General features: G+C 36.6%; 1 protein-coding gene and 1 long non-coding RNA gene across 4 annotated transcripts; one reads left to right on the forward strand and one right to left on the reverse strand.

Annotated features, from left to right (window-relative positions):
• Positions 1 to 171: 171 nt before the first annotated feature.
• Positions 172 to 13,071, reverse strand: COMMD8 (COMM domain containing 8). Of its 3 annotated transcripts, XM_009206786.4 has the most exons (6): positions 12,933 to 13,045; positions 12,308 to 12,462; positions 9,491 to 9,646; positions 5,923 to 6,075; positions 2,440 to 2,595; positions 172 to 1,043 (listed from the first exon to the last, which is right to left on the reverse strand). In XM_009206786.4, the coding sequence occupies exons 2-6, from the start codon at positions 12,308 to 12,310 to the stop codon at positions 1,023 to 1,025; spliced, it is 489 nt and encodes a 162-aa protein (XP_009205050.1). In that variant the 5' UTR covers positions 12,311 to 12,462; positions 12,933 to 13,045; the 3' UTR covers positions 172 to 1,022. The 3 variants fall into 3 exon arrangements, with proteins under 3 accessions (XP_009205050.1, XP_009205049.2, XP_003898698.2); XM_009206785.3 differs by lacking the exon at positions 12,308 to 12,462 and having other exon boundaries at positions 5,929 to 6,075; positions 12,933 to 13,071; XM_003898649.4 differs by lacking the exon at positions 12,308 to 12,462 and having other exon boundaries at positions 12,933 to 13,071.
• Positions 13,072 to 13,168: 97 nt separating this feature from the next.
• Positions 13,169 to 19,834, forward strand: LOC103884348. The gene is made up of 3 exons (XR_646907.2): positions 13,169 to 13,349; positions 16,859 to 16,930; positions 19,475 to 19,834. It is a non-coding gene; the product is annotated as an uncharacterized LOC103884348 (long non-coding RNA).

The raw sequence follows: 19,834 nt of genomic DNA on the forward strand, positions 1-19,834 counted from the left end.
TTGCTCTGGATGCCTCAAAGAATAGTATGATGCTCTAATGAGCCATATGGCTTGCAAATAGCAAGCACCTATTAAATACGTATTATTGAGTTATGTATAATTACGTATAACTACTGAGTTATTTGGAGTCATTTAAAATAAATATATAAAAGTAAAACAAGACACTTTTCATTTGCTCAGAATGCTTGTTGTTAAAGTTAACTGAGGTTACAAATGGTTTGTTTTTCCAATGAATTTAACATTCAAAAGTATTCAATATTGAGTTTATTAACAAAAGTGGACCTGTACATAGTCTTATCTCATATTTGAATAATACACACACTGCACAATGGCAACTATTTTTTATCAGAGCAACGTTTCCCAAACATAGAAGTGCAGAAGTAAAACTGTTATTTTCATTTTTCTGTATTCTTTAGTTTCTAGAATTCATAAACTCAAAATTGTTCACATAAGTTTAGAGTATTTGTTCTTGTTTATCTCTGACAAAGAGGTGTTCTCTAAGAAATTTTATATTTTATAATCTTTCCTCTGAAATATGAGAAAGACATGGAATCTCCTGAGTTATATATGCAGCTTATACATTCTTTGAAAAACTTTTAAAAAATATCACAAAGTAATTATATACCCATAATATATGTTGCTATTCACATAATTCTTTAAGCAATATTCAAGTATATTTGTGCTTTACATTTTTACATTACTTTAGAACCTATTTTTAGCTTTCAATAAAACTGTGTATCTCTAAAGATTTCTCAAGTATTTAATAAATGAGGCAAAACAATCATGAAAATATAAACTGCTACTATAGATTTTTCATCTTTCATTTTATGCATTTCCTCTCAACCATGTAATTTCCTGTTAAGGAATGTGGATACATTTTTATCTTTATAATATCAATATTGCTGCTTTCTCAGCCTGTTGCAACAGTCAAGACATCATAGCGTTTCTGAACACACAGTATTCACTCTGCCATATAAGTTGGAGCAATAAAATCTGATAGCACTGGTATTCATCATTGCCAGTTATTTCAACTGCAGGACCACCTTAAAACACAAATTGAACAGAAAATATCAGGTTATACAAGACTGATACTGATATATTCCATATTAAATGCTTTGAAGTCTCTGAAAAAGAGCATGGAGAACTCATAACAAGGAAGTACAATACACAGTAACTGATGACATATGCCTGCCAGAATCTACAGTTCAGAATCTGTTACCATTTATATCGGGCTCTACCACATGCACCCTTCACACATGTAGCCCCACTCAGCCATCCAGCCAAGCCCGAGCTGCTCGTTTGGTTAATAGGCATGTGGACCAGTGATCAAAGCACTACAATGTTTGAGCAAATGCAGAGTGTGGAGAGAAGCTGAAGTTTATGGGAGTTTTTAAAAAGCAGGATCAAGAAGATTAAATAGTGGGGCAGTAGAGGTTGTAAGAATTACTGAGACTTAATCACTGAGATGAGATAACTAGAGAAAACGCTGAGCAATAACAAAGAAACATACGTATACAAAGATAATTATTTTTACTCCTCCTCACAACAGTTTCCACTGTTTAAATATTATTTTTCTCATTTATTAAACATTAGGAGCAGTTACTGTTATTTAGCCACTCCACTGTAAATGTGAAGTTTTTCGACATTCATTAGTTCTGCCTTGCCTCAATCTGATTTTGTCATAATAACTACAGGCCATATTTTGTCTTCCATAGAGGATCATAAAAGCAATTTTCTATTATTAGTCCAGTTAATAAAGCCACTTTTTCTTCAGGATCGTAATTTTTTTTAATCATAAAAACTCTTCAGAATCAATTAATTTTATTATTCTAAGGTAAAAATTTTATTTTTATCATTAATGAGCGTTGAAGCAAAAGAAATTCAGCTGTTAGAATAGCACTATTATTCTTTCAAAAATTACTTAATACATTATGTTCAAAACTAAGTAATTGAACATTACAAGTTGTAATCAATATCTAAAACTAGAGCTCAGAACATACTAACAAAGTATTTTCTGTGCTTAACATAAAACATCAGGAGAAAAAAACACTAAAAGTGAACTATGAGTCGAGGAGCATCAATCAAAACTTAAAACATTTGGCCAGATGCAGTGGCCCTTGCCTGTAATCCCAGCACTTTGGGAGGCCAAGGCGGGTAGATCACTTGAGGTCAAGAGTTTTGAGACCAGCCTGGCCAACGTGGTGAAACCCCATCTCTACTAAAAATACAAAAATCAGTCAGGCGTGGTGGTGGGCATCTGTAATCCCAGCTAGTCTGGAGGCTCAGGCACGAGAATCGCTTGAACTCAGGAGGCAGAGGTTGCAGTGAGCCGAGATCACGCCACTGCCTTCCAGCCTGGGTGACACAGCAAGATTCCAACTCAAAAAAAACCCAAAAGCCTTAAACATTCAAATCATATGACAAAATTATAGCAAATACCTTATTTGCTGCTTCCAAGGAATGTATTAGATTCTGTAGCTCCTCTCTACTCATTTCAATAGAATATGGCTTTACTTCACCATTTTCTTTTACATCTAGATGCAGGCTTAAAAGTGGCATTCGTAATGCAGCAATCTTGTCACTGGAAAGTGCAAGCTGTTTAAAATCAGAAAAATAGTAATTAATAAATAGTAAAAAGAACCATATTGAATATGCATCAGAGGTTAGTTAGCAGTACATTTTTTAAAAGTACTATTTGCTGTTGAGTATAGAGAAAAGTGAAAGAAACAAATTAAATCCATGCTAAAGCATATTTGAAGAATAGAGAGAGAAAGGAGAGTGAATAAAGGAGAGGAAATGGGTAGGAAAGTAAGATAACCAGTCAGCAATCTTGTGGCAGAAGCAGGTATGTAGATCAGAGTCATGCCTGGGAAGTAATGAAAGGGTCTAATGTACAAGAAACATAGAGAATTCTTAAAGAAGATTAAAGGCAACAAGAAGATGAAAGCTCATGTACAAAGATAAGTGAGACCAAAAATACTGGTAAACTCTCAGAACTTAAGATGCTTAATTAATGGTCAGCTATCTATCTATCACAATATTGATAAATATGTTATCAAGATACCATCTTCAATTAGAGCCACTCAACGGAAACACTCCGTACACTTACCTCACTTCTTAATTTATTTCTCTGGAATATATCCTAGGGGAATTGGAAGAACCAAATATTTATAATACTAGTACTTTTTGAAACGAGCACTGTAGCTTCCTTGGCAGACAGCATAGGGAAACTCAATTTTCCTGGAATCTGAGCCAGAAAAATCCACAAAAACTGAATCTTTGTTTAGAATGCTACCACTTGCAAAAAAATTACTTATGCAATGATAAGGGACATCTTCCCTAATGACCTCAAAGGATCTCTCTTGTAGTACATACACTATAGAATCAAATCTTGACATATCTCCTCCATTCTCTCACCCAAAAACAGGACCTATAATATCTGAGATCTGGAAGTAGCAGCTTCAGGTTAACTATCTTAGGCATAATTCTCCTCCTCAATATTTCCAATAAATAGTTTTTCACCCTATGCTTAAATACCACCAATGATGATGCACATGCTACCTCGAGAAGAGGTTACAATTATTTCCAGATATTCATACTTGTTAAAAAGTTCTTCCCTAGGTTGAATTGAAACCTATCTTATTGCAAATAATATACCTTAGTCCTTCACCTACTTCCTGGAGCCACAAAGCATTTATATATTCTCCCATCTATGACTTTTGGCCTTTTAAAGGTAAATGTCATGTTTCTACTAGGTTTAATCTTTTCCAGGTACATGGTATCAGTGTTTCAAAGCAATTTCACACACCATGATTTTAAGTTCCTAGTCATTCTTTGCTAGCTGGAGTCCAATTTGCTTAAATATCTATTAAGTTTGGCAGCCAAAACTAAACAGATATTACACTAAAAAGATGTTATCATTGGAAACAGAAGGTACTAGCACTATCTCTTGCTTGAAGAACTGCAATTCTGCTGGGCACAGTGGCTCACACCTGTAATCCCAGCACTTTGGGAGGCTGAGGTGGGCGGATCACCTAAGGTCGGGAGTTCACGACCAGCCTGACCAACATGGCAAAACCCCATCTCTACTAAAAATACAAAATTAGCCAGGCGTGGTGGCACATGCCTGTAATCCCAGCTACTCGGGAGGCTGGGGCAGGAGAATCGCTTGAACCCGGGAGGTGGGGTTGCAGTTAGCTGAGATCCTGCCATTGCGCTCTAGCCTGGGCAACAAGAGTGAAACTCTTATCTCAAAAAAAAAAAAAAAAGAACTGCATTTCTACCAATAAAATATGGGCCTGAATCAACACGAATGAAGCTATACTTTGATAAACCAAAATAAACATTTCTCATATATGCTACCATTAACATCTCTCTCTTATCCTTTATTATTTTTTTCTGAGACAAAGTCACGCTCTGGTGCTCAGGCTGGAGTGAAGTGGCACGATGATCTTAATTCACTGCAAGTTCTACCTCCTAGGTTCAAGCAATTCTCGTGCCTCAGCCTCCCAAGTAGCTGGGACTACAAGCACACACCAAAACACCCAGCTAATACTCGTATTTTTTCAGTAGAGTTGCAGTTTTGCCATGTTGGCCAGGCCAGTCTCGAACTCCTGGCCTCAAGTGATCCACCCGCCTTAGCCTCCCAAAGTGCTGGGATTACAGGCGTGAGCCACCACACCTGGCCTCCTTTATCTTTTATATTTATAAAAATATAAAATCTGAAATTGAAACTAAATGTATAAAATTTAAATATTTAAATTAAACATCCTCTGTTTAGGTTGCCTATTTGATTCATTTGGTCATTGATGGAATTAGCTGTGACATAATTTTAAACTTTGTGTCACATTATACATGTGTTATAGCTCTAGTTTTATGTCACCTTCAGATATGATAAGCATCATATTCATAAACATGTTGAAAATGACCGGGCCAAGACCAGAGCCACAGAGACTTCTTAACTAATATACATTCACCTGTCTTTGCTTAGTTATTTATCTGATTAGGAACCCACCTATTATCTTCCCACATTTTTCTTTACTTAATCCATATATACAACGTAAGGCACTTTATCCAGGGTCATGCTAAAATCAAGAAACAAAATTATTTGTTTCCTCTTCATCTACTGGTCTAGGTATCTTATAAGGACAAAAAGTGGGTCTGAGATTGTTCTTTATGAACTCTACTGATAGTGACTCTCCAAAATGTATTAAACACTGATGTTTTAATAGTATCTTACAGGTTTTCCTCCTAGAGGTAGAATCACATTTACCAGTCTTAAGAAAGCTATGAAGTCTAGAAAGTTGTGGTCAAAAATATATGTTGACCAGGTGGGATGGCTCACGCCTGTAAAACCAGCACTTTGGGGGGCCGAGGCCGGCAGATCACTCACTTGAGGCCAGGATTTGAGACCAGCCTAGCCAAAATGGCAAAACCCCAAATCTCCACCAAAGATACAAAAATTAGCTGGGTGTGGTGGCACGTGCCTATAGACCCAGCTACTCAGGAGGCTGAGGCAGAAGAATTGCTTGAACCCAGGAGGCAGAAGTTGCAGCGAGCTGAGATTGCACCACTGCACTCCAGCCTAGATGACACAGCACGACTCTCTCTCAAAAAATAAATTTTATATATATATGTATGTATGTATCTATATGTTGACTATATGCTGTCCCATCACTTATGACATTTAATGATTTACATATCTAACTAAATTTATTATCAATGTAATGTTATTACACGTGGCTTAGATGTTTGTAGTGTACTTATGCCCAAGTTAATGTAAGGTGTAATTTAAACTATCTTTGATATTTCTTTGGGATAATACACTCCCAAAATAACAAATTTTAGATACATGATATTATAAAGATATTTGTCTATATCCAGAAAATGAAATTAAAAATACACGTACTCATAGACTCTTACCTTTACCTGCCAATCAAAATCCTGCAGCTGTGCAGAGGAAATAGCAACTATTTCTCTTGACAGAGCCTGTTTGATTTCATCTTTCCTACTTTTCACACATTTCATGATAGTTTCTTGATGAAATGAATTCAACTGATTCAACTGCTGAAATATCTATAAAAATAAAAACAGACAAAAGGGGCTTTCTGTTTAAAACGTAAAAACACAATTCCACTCTCCTTTTGCACACTTTTAAAGCAACAGTAAAAGAAAAAGAGAAATACTTCTGTAACTATAAAAAAGACTAAGATGAGAGTGAGTAACTAGAAAATAGGTTTTAACAAATTTCTGCAAAATAGAGAGTAAAGAAAAAGGACTGATGGAAGCAGCAGCGTGGAAATGAATACACCTGGAAAACACCAAAGCTGATACAGCCACGCAGGATGAGTATCTCAAATCCCAAAACGGGAAAAGTTCTGTGAACTGACAGGATGCTCAAAGGAAGTGCTCATTTGAATAGTTGAGATTTCAGATTTCAGATTTTTTTTAGCAGGGATGCTACACTGGTGAGTATAATGCAAATATTGCAAAGTCAAAAAAATCTGAAATCCAAAACAGTTCTGGTCCCAAGCATTTCAAACAAAGGATACTCAACTTGTATTAATATATCAGACAATGTAGCCCTTAAGGCAAGAAGTGTTACAAGAAATACAGAAGGACAGTAAAAGGGCAATGCAACAGAAAGACACAACAATCATAAATTCCTGAGTACCTAACACCATAGCTTCAAAACTTGGCAGCACTAAAAGAAATGAATAAATCCACATTCACAATTAGAGGTATTAATACAACTCTCAATAGCTGACACAAAGAAACAAAAAAAATCAATGAGGATATAGAAGAATTGAAAAAATGTATTCTACCTAACCTTAGCAATATATACAATACTACACCTGACAACTGTAGAGTACACATTATTTTCAAATGTATATGGAACATTCACCATAATGTACCATATTCTGAGCCATTTAGCAAACCACATCAGATCTCAAAGAACTTAAATAATACTGTTTATATTTTTATTACTGGGTAATGAAGTCGTGACTAACGAGAAAAGGTAACCAAAAAATTTCCGAATGTGTGAAAATTGAGTAGCACAACACTAAATAAATAAATAAAATTAATCTCACTTATTCTTCCTGTGAACAGGAAGAGGAAAAAAAATTCTTCCCAATTCATTCCATGAGGCCAGAATAAAACTTGACACCTTGACAAGAGGAAAAGAAAAAAAAAAAAAAAAAACACCTAGGCCAATATCACTCAAATATTGATATAAAAATCCTAAGCAAAATATTGGCAATCCAAATCAAGAGATATATAAAAAAGATAATACATCATGATCAAGTGGAGTTTATTTTGGCAGTGCAGCCTTAGTTTAACATTCAAAAATCACATTAACAAAATAAAGAAGAAACAATAACAAATTCAGGGAAAAGCATCTGATAAAATTCAGTATCCATTCATGGTAAAAATTCTCAGCAAAGTTAGAATTGTAGGATGCTTCTTTAGTCTGACAATGGATATCTATAAAATCACAGAGCTAACATACTAAATGGTGAAATAGCAAACACTTTCTCCCTAAAGTTAGGAATAGACATATATCTACTATGCCTGCTTTTTTAACAGAAACACTGACTGCTGGTGTTAGCCAATGCACAAAGGTAAGAAAAATAAATGAAAGATGTTAAAGTTGAAAAAGAAAATTATTATATACAATCTCCCCCCAAAAAATCTATATACAATTGGATACAGTAAACAAATTTAGAAAGGCTGTGGGACACAAGGTATATAACAATCAACTGTTTGTACATACTAGCAAAAAACTACTAAAAATTAAAGATCAAAAACATCATTTACTCAGAAATAAAAAATATTTGCAAGAGCTCAACACTGAAAACTACAAAATACGAGAGAGAAACCAAAGCCCTCTAAATAAATAGAGGGCTGCCCATGTTCATAACTTTGGAAAGCTAAATGTTGTTGTCAATTCTCCCCACAAATGATCTAGTGATTCAGTGCAATCTCCATCAAAAATCCAGCAGGTTTGTAGGTTAAAACCGAAAAGTTGATTCTAGAGGGTTATCTGAAAATATAATAGCCAAGGCACTCCTGAAGCAGCATGACAATGAAGGTCTTCTATTACCAGATATCAAGACATAATTTAACTTAGCTTTAATTCTACAGTAATTAAAGCAGTGTAGCATTGGCAAATACACACAAGTAGACTAGTGGAATACATTAAAGAGTCAAGATACAGAGGCACAAATATATGGCCATTTGATTTACAATAAAGGCAGCACAGCAATATTGTGTGGCAAGGATGGTCATTTCAATAAGTGGTCAACTGGATATTCATGTAGAAAATTTTGAACTTGGCCTCCATTCCATACACAAATATTAATTCAAAATGCATCAGTGACATAATGTGAGAGCTAAAACAATCAAGCTTCTACAAGAACACATCCAAGAATCTTCATATCTTCGGCACAAATATTTCTGAAACAAAACACTAATAGTATTAGCCAGCAAAAGAAATATTGACAAAGTAGATTTGTTAAATTTCACAACTTGTTTCACCAAAAGACACCATTAAGAGAGTAAAAAGGCAAGCACATAATAGAAAATATTTAAAATACATATTTCTAACAATGAGCTCATATCCAGAATATCATCCAAATCAATGACAAACATAAATAACTTGATTTTCAGAAAAGTGAGCAACCTACACAAGGTCAAATGATTTTTGACAAAGATGCAAAAGTAATTCAGTGGAAGAAGGATATCCTACGACCATGCAATTTCACTTCAAGATATCTACCCCAGAAAAGCTGATGTGAGTGTGAACAAGAAGACATGTAAAGAATGTTTATAGCAGCATTACTTGTAATAATGAAAGAAGCAATGACTATTAGTAGGGAGATAAATAAATCTTATTTAATTTCTATCATCAAATACAAGGATTTAAAATACACTAGATCCACATTTATCAATGTAAAACACAATGCTGCATTTAAAACAATTTACAAGTGCAGACATATGTTACATTTTATTACAAGTTATACACTTACATACCCCAAATAATTCAATATACTCAAAGATTCAAACATACATACAATATATAATACAAAACATGAACACCACCTTCAAGAGTGGTGATCTCTAGGTGAAAGTGGGATATCCAGGTGTGGAATAGGGGAATTTTGGTAACCTCTGTAATGCTTTATTTCTGAAAGAAACACACACATTGCAAAACGTTAACACCTGTTTAACTGGTAATGCGAATGTAGGTATCAGTTATATAACTTCTTGTTTTCTTCTGTATGCTTTAAATGTTTCACAATTAAAAGAGTAAAAACAACCAAAAACAAAACTGCAAAAACCTAGGATTTCCACAGATTTTTCCATTCACAATTATAAGGTATTTGTTGTTACTGATGATGGCCCTTGTATTATACACTGCTCTAAAAAAACTCAGAAGGAAACCTGGGCATTATTTATTGTAAGTTATAGAAATGTGCAGAGAAGTTACCTCTTCATCAGATAAGTTTTTACCAACTACAGCTTTAAAAAATTTGGCAATATCTTCTAAAACGTGCATCCATTCTTCTGATTCCCAAACAGTGTGATAATCTTGGTACACAGGATAAGCTCGACCACAAATGCCATCAATTATTTTGTGAAGAAGCTAGCAAGAAAAACACAAATAAATGCACTTATAAGTAAAATGATAAAACAAATTTATCTTCCTCTTAATAAACATTGGGAGATGTTCATGTTATCTGCAAGACCAGCCTAAGTTAAAATGTATAAACCACTTTTAAGATTATTCTAATTAAAAATTAGAACTCATAAAAATCCTAGACTTTCTATTATTATGTCGACCTTCAGAAACTAAAATAATTTTATAAAAATTACATAATGAAAAAACTAAAAGGAAGATACGTATAAAGGATATATTTACAGCAACGACCAAACAAAAGGATAGGACTTACATTAAAGTCTCTTACTGTAGGCCTATAAGCTACATTTTGCTTTGCCTCCACTTTCACAATATACTTTTTTTTCTTTTGAGGGTCTCAGTATGTTGCCCAGACTGGCCTTCAACTCCTGAACTCATGCAATTTTCCCATCTCACCCTCCCAAGTAGCTAGGACTGCAGGCGAGCACCACCACACCCAGCTCAGCAGTTACTTTAGATGTATTCCCAGAAAGTCTTCAGTACTTTTTTCCTTTTTTCTACATTCCTTTCTATCCTATTAGTATCTTACTATCAGCAATGGAAAGCCTAACACATGTATAACTTAACATAGTGATTAAGACTATGGATTTTGGAATAAAACTATCCAGTTCAAATCCCAGTTGCAGTACTTTCAAGTTTTATTTAAATCTTCGAGTCTGTTTCCTCAAGTGTTAAATGAGGATATCATCTCTTCTCTTAATCTTGCTGTAAGGATTGAAGAAGAATACACGGAAATCACTTGACATCTTCCAGGCATGTACAAAGACATGCAGACATTGCTAACCCTCGTTACCATCCTTATTATCACTACTCCTCCTCCTCCAATTCATGCCTTCAACATCTATTAACTGAGATAACACAATGCCAGTACTATTCTAAGCACTTAACATATACTAAGGTTATCTTTCTCAAAGTTATTTGTATCTTACAAGAGTAGTATTTGAACCAAATAACTTGGAAATAATCATATTCCACCCCATTTTAACTAATAATTCCTTCCCTCTAACACCACACTTGCCAGAACACAAGCAACTGCTTCCAAATGGTGGCTAATATACTATACAAACTGATCTTTTATTTACCATAAATCAACATACTCAATTTTGACTTCATTCAAAATTCTCTACAGCTTATCCTATACCGTCCCCATGCTAAAGCAAAACCCAGAACTCAAACTGAAAAATAAAAGCATTCTCTTTTTCGCAATATGTTTGTTATTCACTCACAAATATGTAATGCACACTTCATCCCAGTTACTAAATAAGGTCATGGAAATGACTTTATTTAATGGCAAAGAAACTATAATAGCTACTGTTATGGAGCCCTAACTAGGTACCATGCTCTGGACTGATCCTCATTACAACTCTGAAGTAACCATTGTTATTATTCCTAATTTACAAATGAGGAAACTGAGAATAAATAAGGCCCTACCATAACAGAGCTTTAGTCCATTCGAAAAAGGCAAACATACAAATGCATGTAATTTAGAATGATGGGGACATAATAAAAGTATATACAAGGTACAAAGGAGCACAGAGAGGAAGCAAGGAAAACTCCATCTTAAAAGGATGAGTAGTTGGCCAAGCAAACAGGAGAGAAGAAGTGCATTTCTAGATACAAGCAACGGCATATATACAGGAGGCAAACTGTAAAATCACACTGCTTGATTTATGGAATAGCAAGTTATTTTGGGGGGTGCCTAGGGGGTGACAGGAGACAAGGCTGGAGAGGTGGGTGGAGCCAAACCAAAAAGGGCCTGTGTACAAAGCAAAAGAGCCTAGTGCTCAACCGGGAAGCAATCTATTCACACATTTGCATTATTTTTTCATATATTTGCTAACAGGTTGGAAGATGTAAGAAAAGAGAGAGGGTGAGCCCAGGTGCCTCAATTTTCAGTTAAGGAATTAAAGATTAAGGGGCTTAAATTGTTGAGGACACTCAAAATGGAGGCAGTAAAGAGGCAGAAGAGATGTGAAAAGGAGAGCCCATAGAACGTCAGGTTGAGGGGCTGGGTGAAAGTGGTGGTGCCACAAACCAAAAATGAGGCTACGGGAGGAGTAGGTCCAGAGGGAAAGAAGAGCTCACGCAAGGGCATACTGAATTTGAGGTACCTGTGGCAGACGCCTGACACTCAGGGAAGAGATTTTGGTTTGGGGTTTTGGGGGTTTTGTTTTTTAACTGGCATTCTTGAACCATAGAGGAAGAAAATTTTGGCTGAACCTAGAGATTTAGGAGTCATCAACATATATGATAGTAAAGGTTATGCACCTTATCTAAATGGGTAGAATGAAGACAAGGAGAGCCAAAAGCCAATAAAAAACTCAGAATCGATAGATCTGAGCATAAGTTCCAGCTCTGCCACTTTCTGGATGGGCAATCCTGGGCAAGTTAGCCATAATTTCTGCTGACATTTCAGGTTCATCACTTGCAAAAACAGAGAAAATAATTAGGATGTTTTCTTTTTTCTTGACCCTGACAGAAGGTAAGTTCCTTTCTGTCTCCCCCACACTTTCTCCAGTGTAAACGGAACAGAGGAAATAGGAAGACCAAAATTGAGACTTATAAAAAAGATGCTCCACCAGGGGACAGGCTGTGTGTCTCACTCACCATTTTACCTCATCCCATCAGGACGCTCAATGTATGGTAGACTTCAGTGAAAAACTGGCTGAACAAACGAATGTGGTTGCTTTTCTCCAGATTCTCACAAGCCAGGTTGTTTCATAGACTGGAAGTCAATGGGTACATCACCTCTTGGGACGACCCTAACAAAAGTAACTCGCCCAGTTATTTCACTTCCTTCCAACTACCCTCAAGGGTGGAGGGGCAGGGTTCGCTTCGGTGTAGGTCACATAGTATTCCAGCATCTAGTACTGTGTCTGCTGCCTGGCAGGTAGGGAGCCTTTGGGAGGTATGTGTTGAATGAATGAAGAAAACGTATACGAAGCAGCAGCAAACACCGACTTGACGCCATAAGCTTTCAAAGCCCCGTCTGGTGCGGGCGCTTCTGCGCGCAAAGGCCCTGGAGCTGCACCTCTAGGCCGGGGGTGGCGCCCCAAGCTGCCCACCTAGGCTCCCCAGGGAAGGCGGGGACCAACCACCCGAAATCACGCCCCTTCCTCCTCCCTTTCCTAGGGAGCTTGCGAAGGCGACTGGGTCGCACCCGGCCTGATCCGCACGCCGGGCCGTCCCGAAGCCCAGGCCCCGCTCCGCTTCCCCCAGTACCCTCCCTCACCTGCGGGCCCAGCTCGGCCGGCAGCTTCTGCAGCCGCCACAAGAGCGTCCCCTCTTCCGGCTCCATCCCTGCGCGAAGCTGGGGCCTGGGTCACGTGACAAGGCTGGCGCTCGTCTAAAGCTACGGTTCGCCCACGTGACTGTCTCCGGCGGAGAGGGGCGGGGCGTAGAACCAAGAAGTCCCTGTGCGCTTGCGCACAGGCCGAACTACCGCTTTTCACGTAACCAGGGAGTCTGCAGTTTGCAGTGATGTGGCCTTGTGCTATTACTTTAAAGGAACATTTACGTATCTTTCAACGCAGTTTGTACCTTTGTTCAGGGTTCTGTTGAACTTTCTCTGTAGTCTTTAGAAAACCTTCGAATAAATGTAACCATCTTTTTGGGTGCCTGGGCATGGTCATTCTCCCAGAGTTTTAACGTAAGTCTCTACTAAAGTATCCTGATTTGCAAAGTAAATTAAGGTTTTGCCATGAGCAACGTTCTATACATAGGTCATCCTAGGGAGAAAGTACGATTTCCAGCCCCATTTGCAGAAAGCAAACATGATCAGAGAAGTCACTAGGGTTGTTGAATTTAGCAAATAAAAATACCAAATGTCTGGTTAATGTGAAATTTCAGATAAGCAATAATATTTTGTTATAAGTATCCCCTAAATATTGTATTGGATATATTTATACTGAAAATTATTTGTCTATCTGAAATTCAAATTTAACTGGGTGTCCTGCATTTTATCTGGCAACCCTAGAAATCACTGACGTAAGCTAAGTAAGAGGCCCAGTCTGAAGTTAAACAGAATCAATCGGACTCTAGAGCCATGCTATTAATGTTGAACTAAACTCAAAGTCCAAATATCCTTTCTGTTATTTCTTATTACTGCTGTTACTTTAATCAGGTGCTGAAGAATTCAATGGTAAAACGAGCATGTCCTGCAATAGCGGATAATAACTAGTAGACCAGAAACAGGAATTACAATCTAATTTATAAATTTAATAATAAAAGTGGTGCAAAATGGTGAAGCAGAAGAGAAAGTATTCAATCTATGGGCTATGCAGAGAAAAACTCCTCATTAGCAGCATTCTAGGTTTACCTCATATGTCCTTTCTCTGTGTGCCTCACGTCTCAAAAGTGAAGTCAATTTCTTTCTCCCATGAATTTTCATGGTATTTTAGCTGTCCCTCACTTATTTACCACTTTCTAGTTCTTAATGCAGATAGATGCACAACACTCATTCCCCTATCTGAAATGTAATTGTCTTAAGATACTTTGTGAGTAGGAGCTCCTGAAGTAATAGTTAAAATGAGAAGTCTGGAAAACTACTTCATCTGAGTCTTTCTGTAAATCTAATGATGGGTAAGGTCTATTTTGAGAAAAAAAATTAAATTTTATGTATAATAATAATTGAGAGAAAAATACTTGCAAGCATCTACTGTATGTCAAACACTTCATATATTTTTATCTTAGTAATTCCTACTACAGTCTTGTACGGTGGGTATTACAAATGAGGAAGTAAATTTGAAATAATATATTTTGTAAGGTCACATAGATAGTAGTTACAAAATCACTGGTCTGAGGCCAGAAATGGTGGTCTCAGTCTGCATGCTTGACTATCCCTACTGAGGAACTGAGATGATATGGCTTACCTAATGCCATGTAACAGATGACTAAATAAGGTAAAATGACACACTGGGCAGGGTCCAAGGTTTAGTCAGAGGAAACAGAATTAGGTCCTAACTCATCTTTCAAGCAGGACTGAGTACTAAGAAGAATTTGATCTTTTCTCTCGAATTTGGATGGGACAAAATTTAGGCTGTAACAAATATGGTCTCTAAAATAGTTAACAACTTTCAAGAGAGATAGCACTTAATATTTGCTCTTTGATTAGTAAGAGGATGTTATGTGTATAATCCAAGAGGTTTTCAAAACATATTTCTGTCTCATGTAGTTTCATCTGTACTAGGTATATTCTGGTCTCCATCTCCCAAATCTTACTTGTACTATAGTAATCTTTAAATGCATGAACTCTGGAGCTAAACTTCATAAGTTCAAACCCTGGCTCTGAAAATTACTATCTATGTAATATAGGTAAGCTATTTTCACTTCTCTGTGTTTCTCATTCCTTACAACAATCCTGTAAATTGTATAATTGGTTATAATGACAGCTTAGGATTTACAGGGTTGTTGTAAGTTGATATATGTAAAGTTCTTGAAATGAAGTCTGGCCTGGCACTTAGAAAATTGTATTACATTCCCTTCTATGTGGCCTTCTTAGCTCTACTGTTATCTAGCCAAAGTCTAGTGGGTTCCAGAAAGTCTAGTGGGTTCCAGAACGTTACCCTCCTGGTGAACTGTCACTGCCTTAGAGATGTGATCTGCATCTAAAACCCAACTAGCCAGCTATATAGTGCTGTATAGGTGATGTAGATCAGTGCTTACAGTTGGGAGAGATATACAAAGATCTCAGGTAAACCCCAATGTGTGCACTTGCTGAGCTTACACTGGAATTCAAGCTTGCTATTTGTGAAATAATTTGGTACTCTTTTTCTGAAGTTAGTTTCCTCGAGAGTTTTTGTTTTGAGATGGAAGGAGGCAAGAGTTTTGTGCGCCATGCCTTGGGAAATTCATTCATTAACTCATTCCTTAACAATTGTTGATTAAACATCTACCATTGATTAGATGCTCTAATGACTCTGGGAATGCAAGCAGTGGACAATAATTTACCTTCTGGTTTCAGGGGAGAAGAAGTGCTTAGATAATGAACAAATAGATAACTAAGATAATGAAATATACTGAGAAGTATCTTTAAGAAAATAAAACAGTAATGTAATAGAAAGGGATGGTGGAAATATACCTTAGATTGGTCAAAAAGCACCTAGCTAACAAATGGCATTTATACTAAGGCATAAAGGCTGAAAAGACATGAAAGCAACATCTAGGGAAAAATAGTTGTGAGCAGAATGCAGAGGCCCTGAGGTAAGAGAAAGCCTGCCTTATTCAGCATGATGATCCAAGGCCTGTGTGACTGGACAGGCCTTGAAGATCCCAGAGATGTGGGCATGGATTTGGACCAGTTAATTGACATAATGTGGTTTACATTTTTAAATGCTTATACTATGGAAACTGGAAAATAGTTATACTATGCAAATTATTTTTCAGTAAACTGGAAAATATACTATGCAAAACAGATCTTAGAGTGCAAGAGCAAAACATGGGGAACCAATTTGGAGACTACTCCAGACTTATTCTAACTAATATAGACATTAGAGTTAATATGGCCTAATTTCTACCCCCAGACTGTAGAATTCCAGGGGCTTAGATGATAGATGGTGGTAGCAGGAACTAGATACTAATAGAAAGAATCAAAATATATTTTGGAACTAAGACCTATAGAAGTTGATGGTGGATCGGATGCTTGTGGAAGAGAAAGAGATGCTTGTAGAAGTGAAATGCAGACTAAAAGATATAGTAAAGCATCTGTCATCCAAGCCAGCATGAGGTTTTATGCCCTGAACAAGAGACAGAGCCATAGTCTATAGCTTCTTTGTTGGTGAAAGACTTTTTGAGGTGCAATGGTGTGGTGATTAAGTGTACAGGGTCTAGAGTCAGACAGACCTGGATTCCAGTTATGTCTCTACCACTTACTAACCACATAACCTTGGACAGGTTGGATAAACTCTCATACCTAAGTTCCCTCTACTAAATATAGGGATAAAACTACCACTTATTTAATAAAGTTGTCCTGAAGCTCAAATAAAATAACGTACATATCCCAGCCTCCCTTTCATCTGGGGTGGGTGGTATCCAAGTGCTGGTCAATAGGACAAAAATGAAAGTACTATGTAGCACTTATCAGTACCTTTTATTTAAGGAGAACCCAAATATACCATTTGCCTTTTTCTTCTTTGTTTCTGCTTCCATCTTGCTTCCTAGAACTCAAATGATGCTGTTTTTGGACAGGGAGGCCATGGGCCAAGTACAGAGAGGCAACAGGATGGAATTAAGGTACCTGACATTGTTGAACCCATGCCTGATGCCTTGTTGACTCAGGACTACCTACATGGACATCTATGTGAAATATTACTCTACTTCCCCCTTATTTAAGCCTTTTTAATGGCAGGCTTCATGTCAACATCCCTCAGTCTGATCCCAACTAATATAAGCATTATAGTTAATAACTCCTTATTTGCATCCACAGGCCTGTAGTCTTAGGTTATACTTATGATCTCAATGGTAAAAATTAAAAGACAAAATTATAAAATAATAGTGTAAATTTTAAAAATAGGCATTCCTATATATTGCCATTGGCAATTTTTCTAGAGGGTTGAGGTTGCATTTATAAAGTTTTCTAGATATACATACTCTTTGACTTAGAAATTCCAGTTCCAGGCCGGGTGCAGTGGCTCATGCCTGTAATCCCAGCACTTTGGGAGGCCGAGGTGGGCGGATCACCTGAGGTCAGGAGTTTGAGATCAGCCTGACCAACATGGAGAGACCCCATCTCTACTAAAAATACAAAATTAGCTGGGCGTGGTGGCACATGCATGTAATTGGGAGGCTGAGGCAGGAGAATCCCTTGAACCCAGGGGGTGGAGATTGTGGTGAGCTGAGATTGCACCATTGCACTCCAGCCTGGGCAACAAGAGCGAAACTCCCTCTCAAAACAAAAAAAAAAAAGAAAAGAAATTCCAGTTCCCAAAATACCTAAGAAAAAAATATTTGGCTCCAAGAATATTCATTTATATATTGTTTACAATAGCAAATAACTAGTAATAAGTTATTGGCTTCATAAATGATATTATAACATAAAATGAAGCCACAAAAAAGTGATTTTATATAAAAATACTTAATAGAATATAAACTTGCTCACAATAACTATTGGGAAAAGAGTTATGTTTCAAATCTATTTGTTCTGTGTTATCCATGGTGTGCTGGGTATCTGTGTGTGTGCGTGTGTGTGTGTGTGTGTGCATGTGTAGTGTGCAATTTCCTAAGCACAGAAATATACAAAATTTTAGCAATGGTTTTCTTTCATTTGGGAGATTATAGATGATTTAGATTTTCTTCTTTTAATTTTTCTGCATTTTTCACTCAAGTTTTATTTAAAAATCTTAAATATTTTAAGATAGCTATGATAAATTTTGACTCTAATGATTCACTTTAATTTTTCTTTCAAACCAGCCAGGTCTTACTTGAACTCAGCCCCTTCCTCCAGTATCTTGCTAAACATCACCAACAACATCCAATTACACTGATGATAATCTGTTTTTTACCCCATTCTCTACAGTTGCAGCCTCCATTGGAATGGAATCAGCCTTCCCAGTTGTTGAGTTGTCTTAGGCACTACATAATATGAATCCATAGAGTTCTAGCCTGCTGATAATCACTAAGCAACCACATATTTTACTTTATATTACAGTAGCCTCTCACTCCTTATTCCAGTATCTGTATTAGTCAGATGGTTAGTTAGTTTAATGGTTAATTAGTTTAATAAAACTGCAAAATTTTAGAAGTTTAACATAATCTTCTTCTTTTTCGTGTGTGTGTGTGTGTGTGTGTGTGTGTGTGCGCGCGCGTGCGCGCTTACCTAACAGTCTGATGCATACAGGTGTAGGCATTTAGGTGGCTCTTCTATTCTCTAAGACTCAGAATTCTCTTTATTCTGGAATTGGCTGCATATGAAAGAGGTAGAATATGAAGGATTATGGAGGGAGTTTTCATGTGCTAGACATAGATATAATTTAGTGTATCATTCCTACCTGCATTTCATCACCTGGAACCCAATTTCATGGCAGCATGCAATTGTAAGGAAATTTTGGAAATATAACTTAGCTGTGTGCGCAGAAAGAAAAGAAAAGAATTTTAATAAATGTATCATTCTTTTTACCACAATCATGCCTTTTAAAACATAAAAGAGAATTTCTCATAGAAGAAATCCTCATATAAACACTGTAAGCAATTGTCTTTTACATTTTCATGAGGAGCCATCATCCTTCATGGCTTGCAGTTACCACTAGCAAAATATAAAACTGGGATCCAACTAATGTCTTGCATCTGCCTCAAAAATGTATCAATTCAGATTTATATTAAGAGGAAAATCTGAGAGCCTAGTAATCCAATCTATCTCTTTTCATTTTATTGCCACAATCAGCTTAGATTAAAATTTGTAATTATAGCAGTTATATCTGAGAGAAGTCAAGGAGGTGAACTTGGCTAGCTAACTGTTTAGGTAAGCCTCTGGAATATACAAATTCAGAGTTTTTCAGCTTTTTAGGTCCCCAAACTTAAGCTTGTCATTTCATTCAGAAGAGACTGACTCATTGTAACCAAACTCTCAAGAGACTGATTGATAAGCTAGAATGTCACAGAGTAGGAATTGTTTTTCTGTAGGATGCTGTATCTTGATCCACAAGTTCTTTTAGTCAGCCAAATTACAGATCATAAGGAGGCTCAGTGAATGTAAGACTGAATGAAAGAAAATGGAATAGACCTAAATTAATTTTTTTTCTTTAAATTGTCATGACCTAATGGCCGTCTTTCATTCCACAGATGTTTCCAGTGAAAGAAAGAAGAAAGCATCCTTTTCTCTTGACTGTGCAGAAAAAAATTCTGTGTTTCTTTGATTCTCCATTTTACTAGATGCCATACCTTTGTAATTACTTCATGTGGAGTATTGACCAAGATTCAGGAAATACTAGAACTTTCAGTCCCAGAGGGTTACTCTAGGCATTACTAGTTTCCATCATTATGAGTTGAGTTTTACTAGTTAATTTCAGGTGAAAAACATTTGTTTTTCCCCAGATTCTGGGGTTGTGTACTTTTACTACCTATGAACTGACAACTGTATCTTCAGTAATTACAATTTCCAACAAAATGTTATAGGAATAAAGAAAAGATGTTAGTTCATTA

Source organism: Papio anubis, chromosome 3, assembly GCF_008728515.1.
Source record: "Papio anubis isolate 15944 chromosome 3, Panubis1.0, whole genome shotgun sequence".
In the NCBI taxonomy this organism is placed as follows: Eukaryota; Metazoa; Chordata; class Mammalia; order Primates; family Cercopithecidae; genus Papio; species Papio anubis.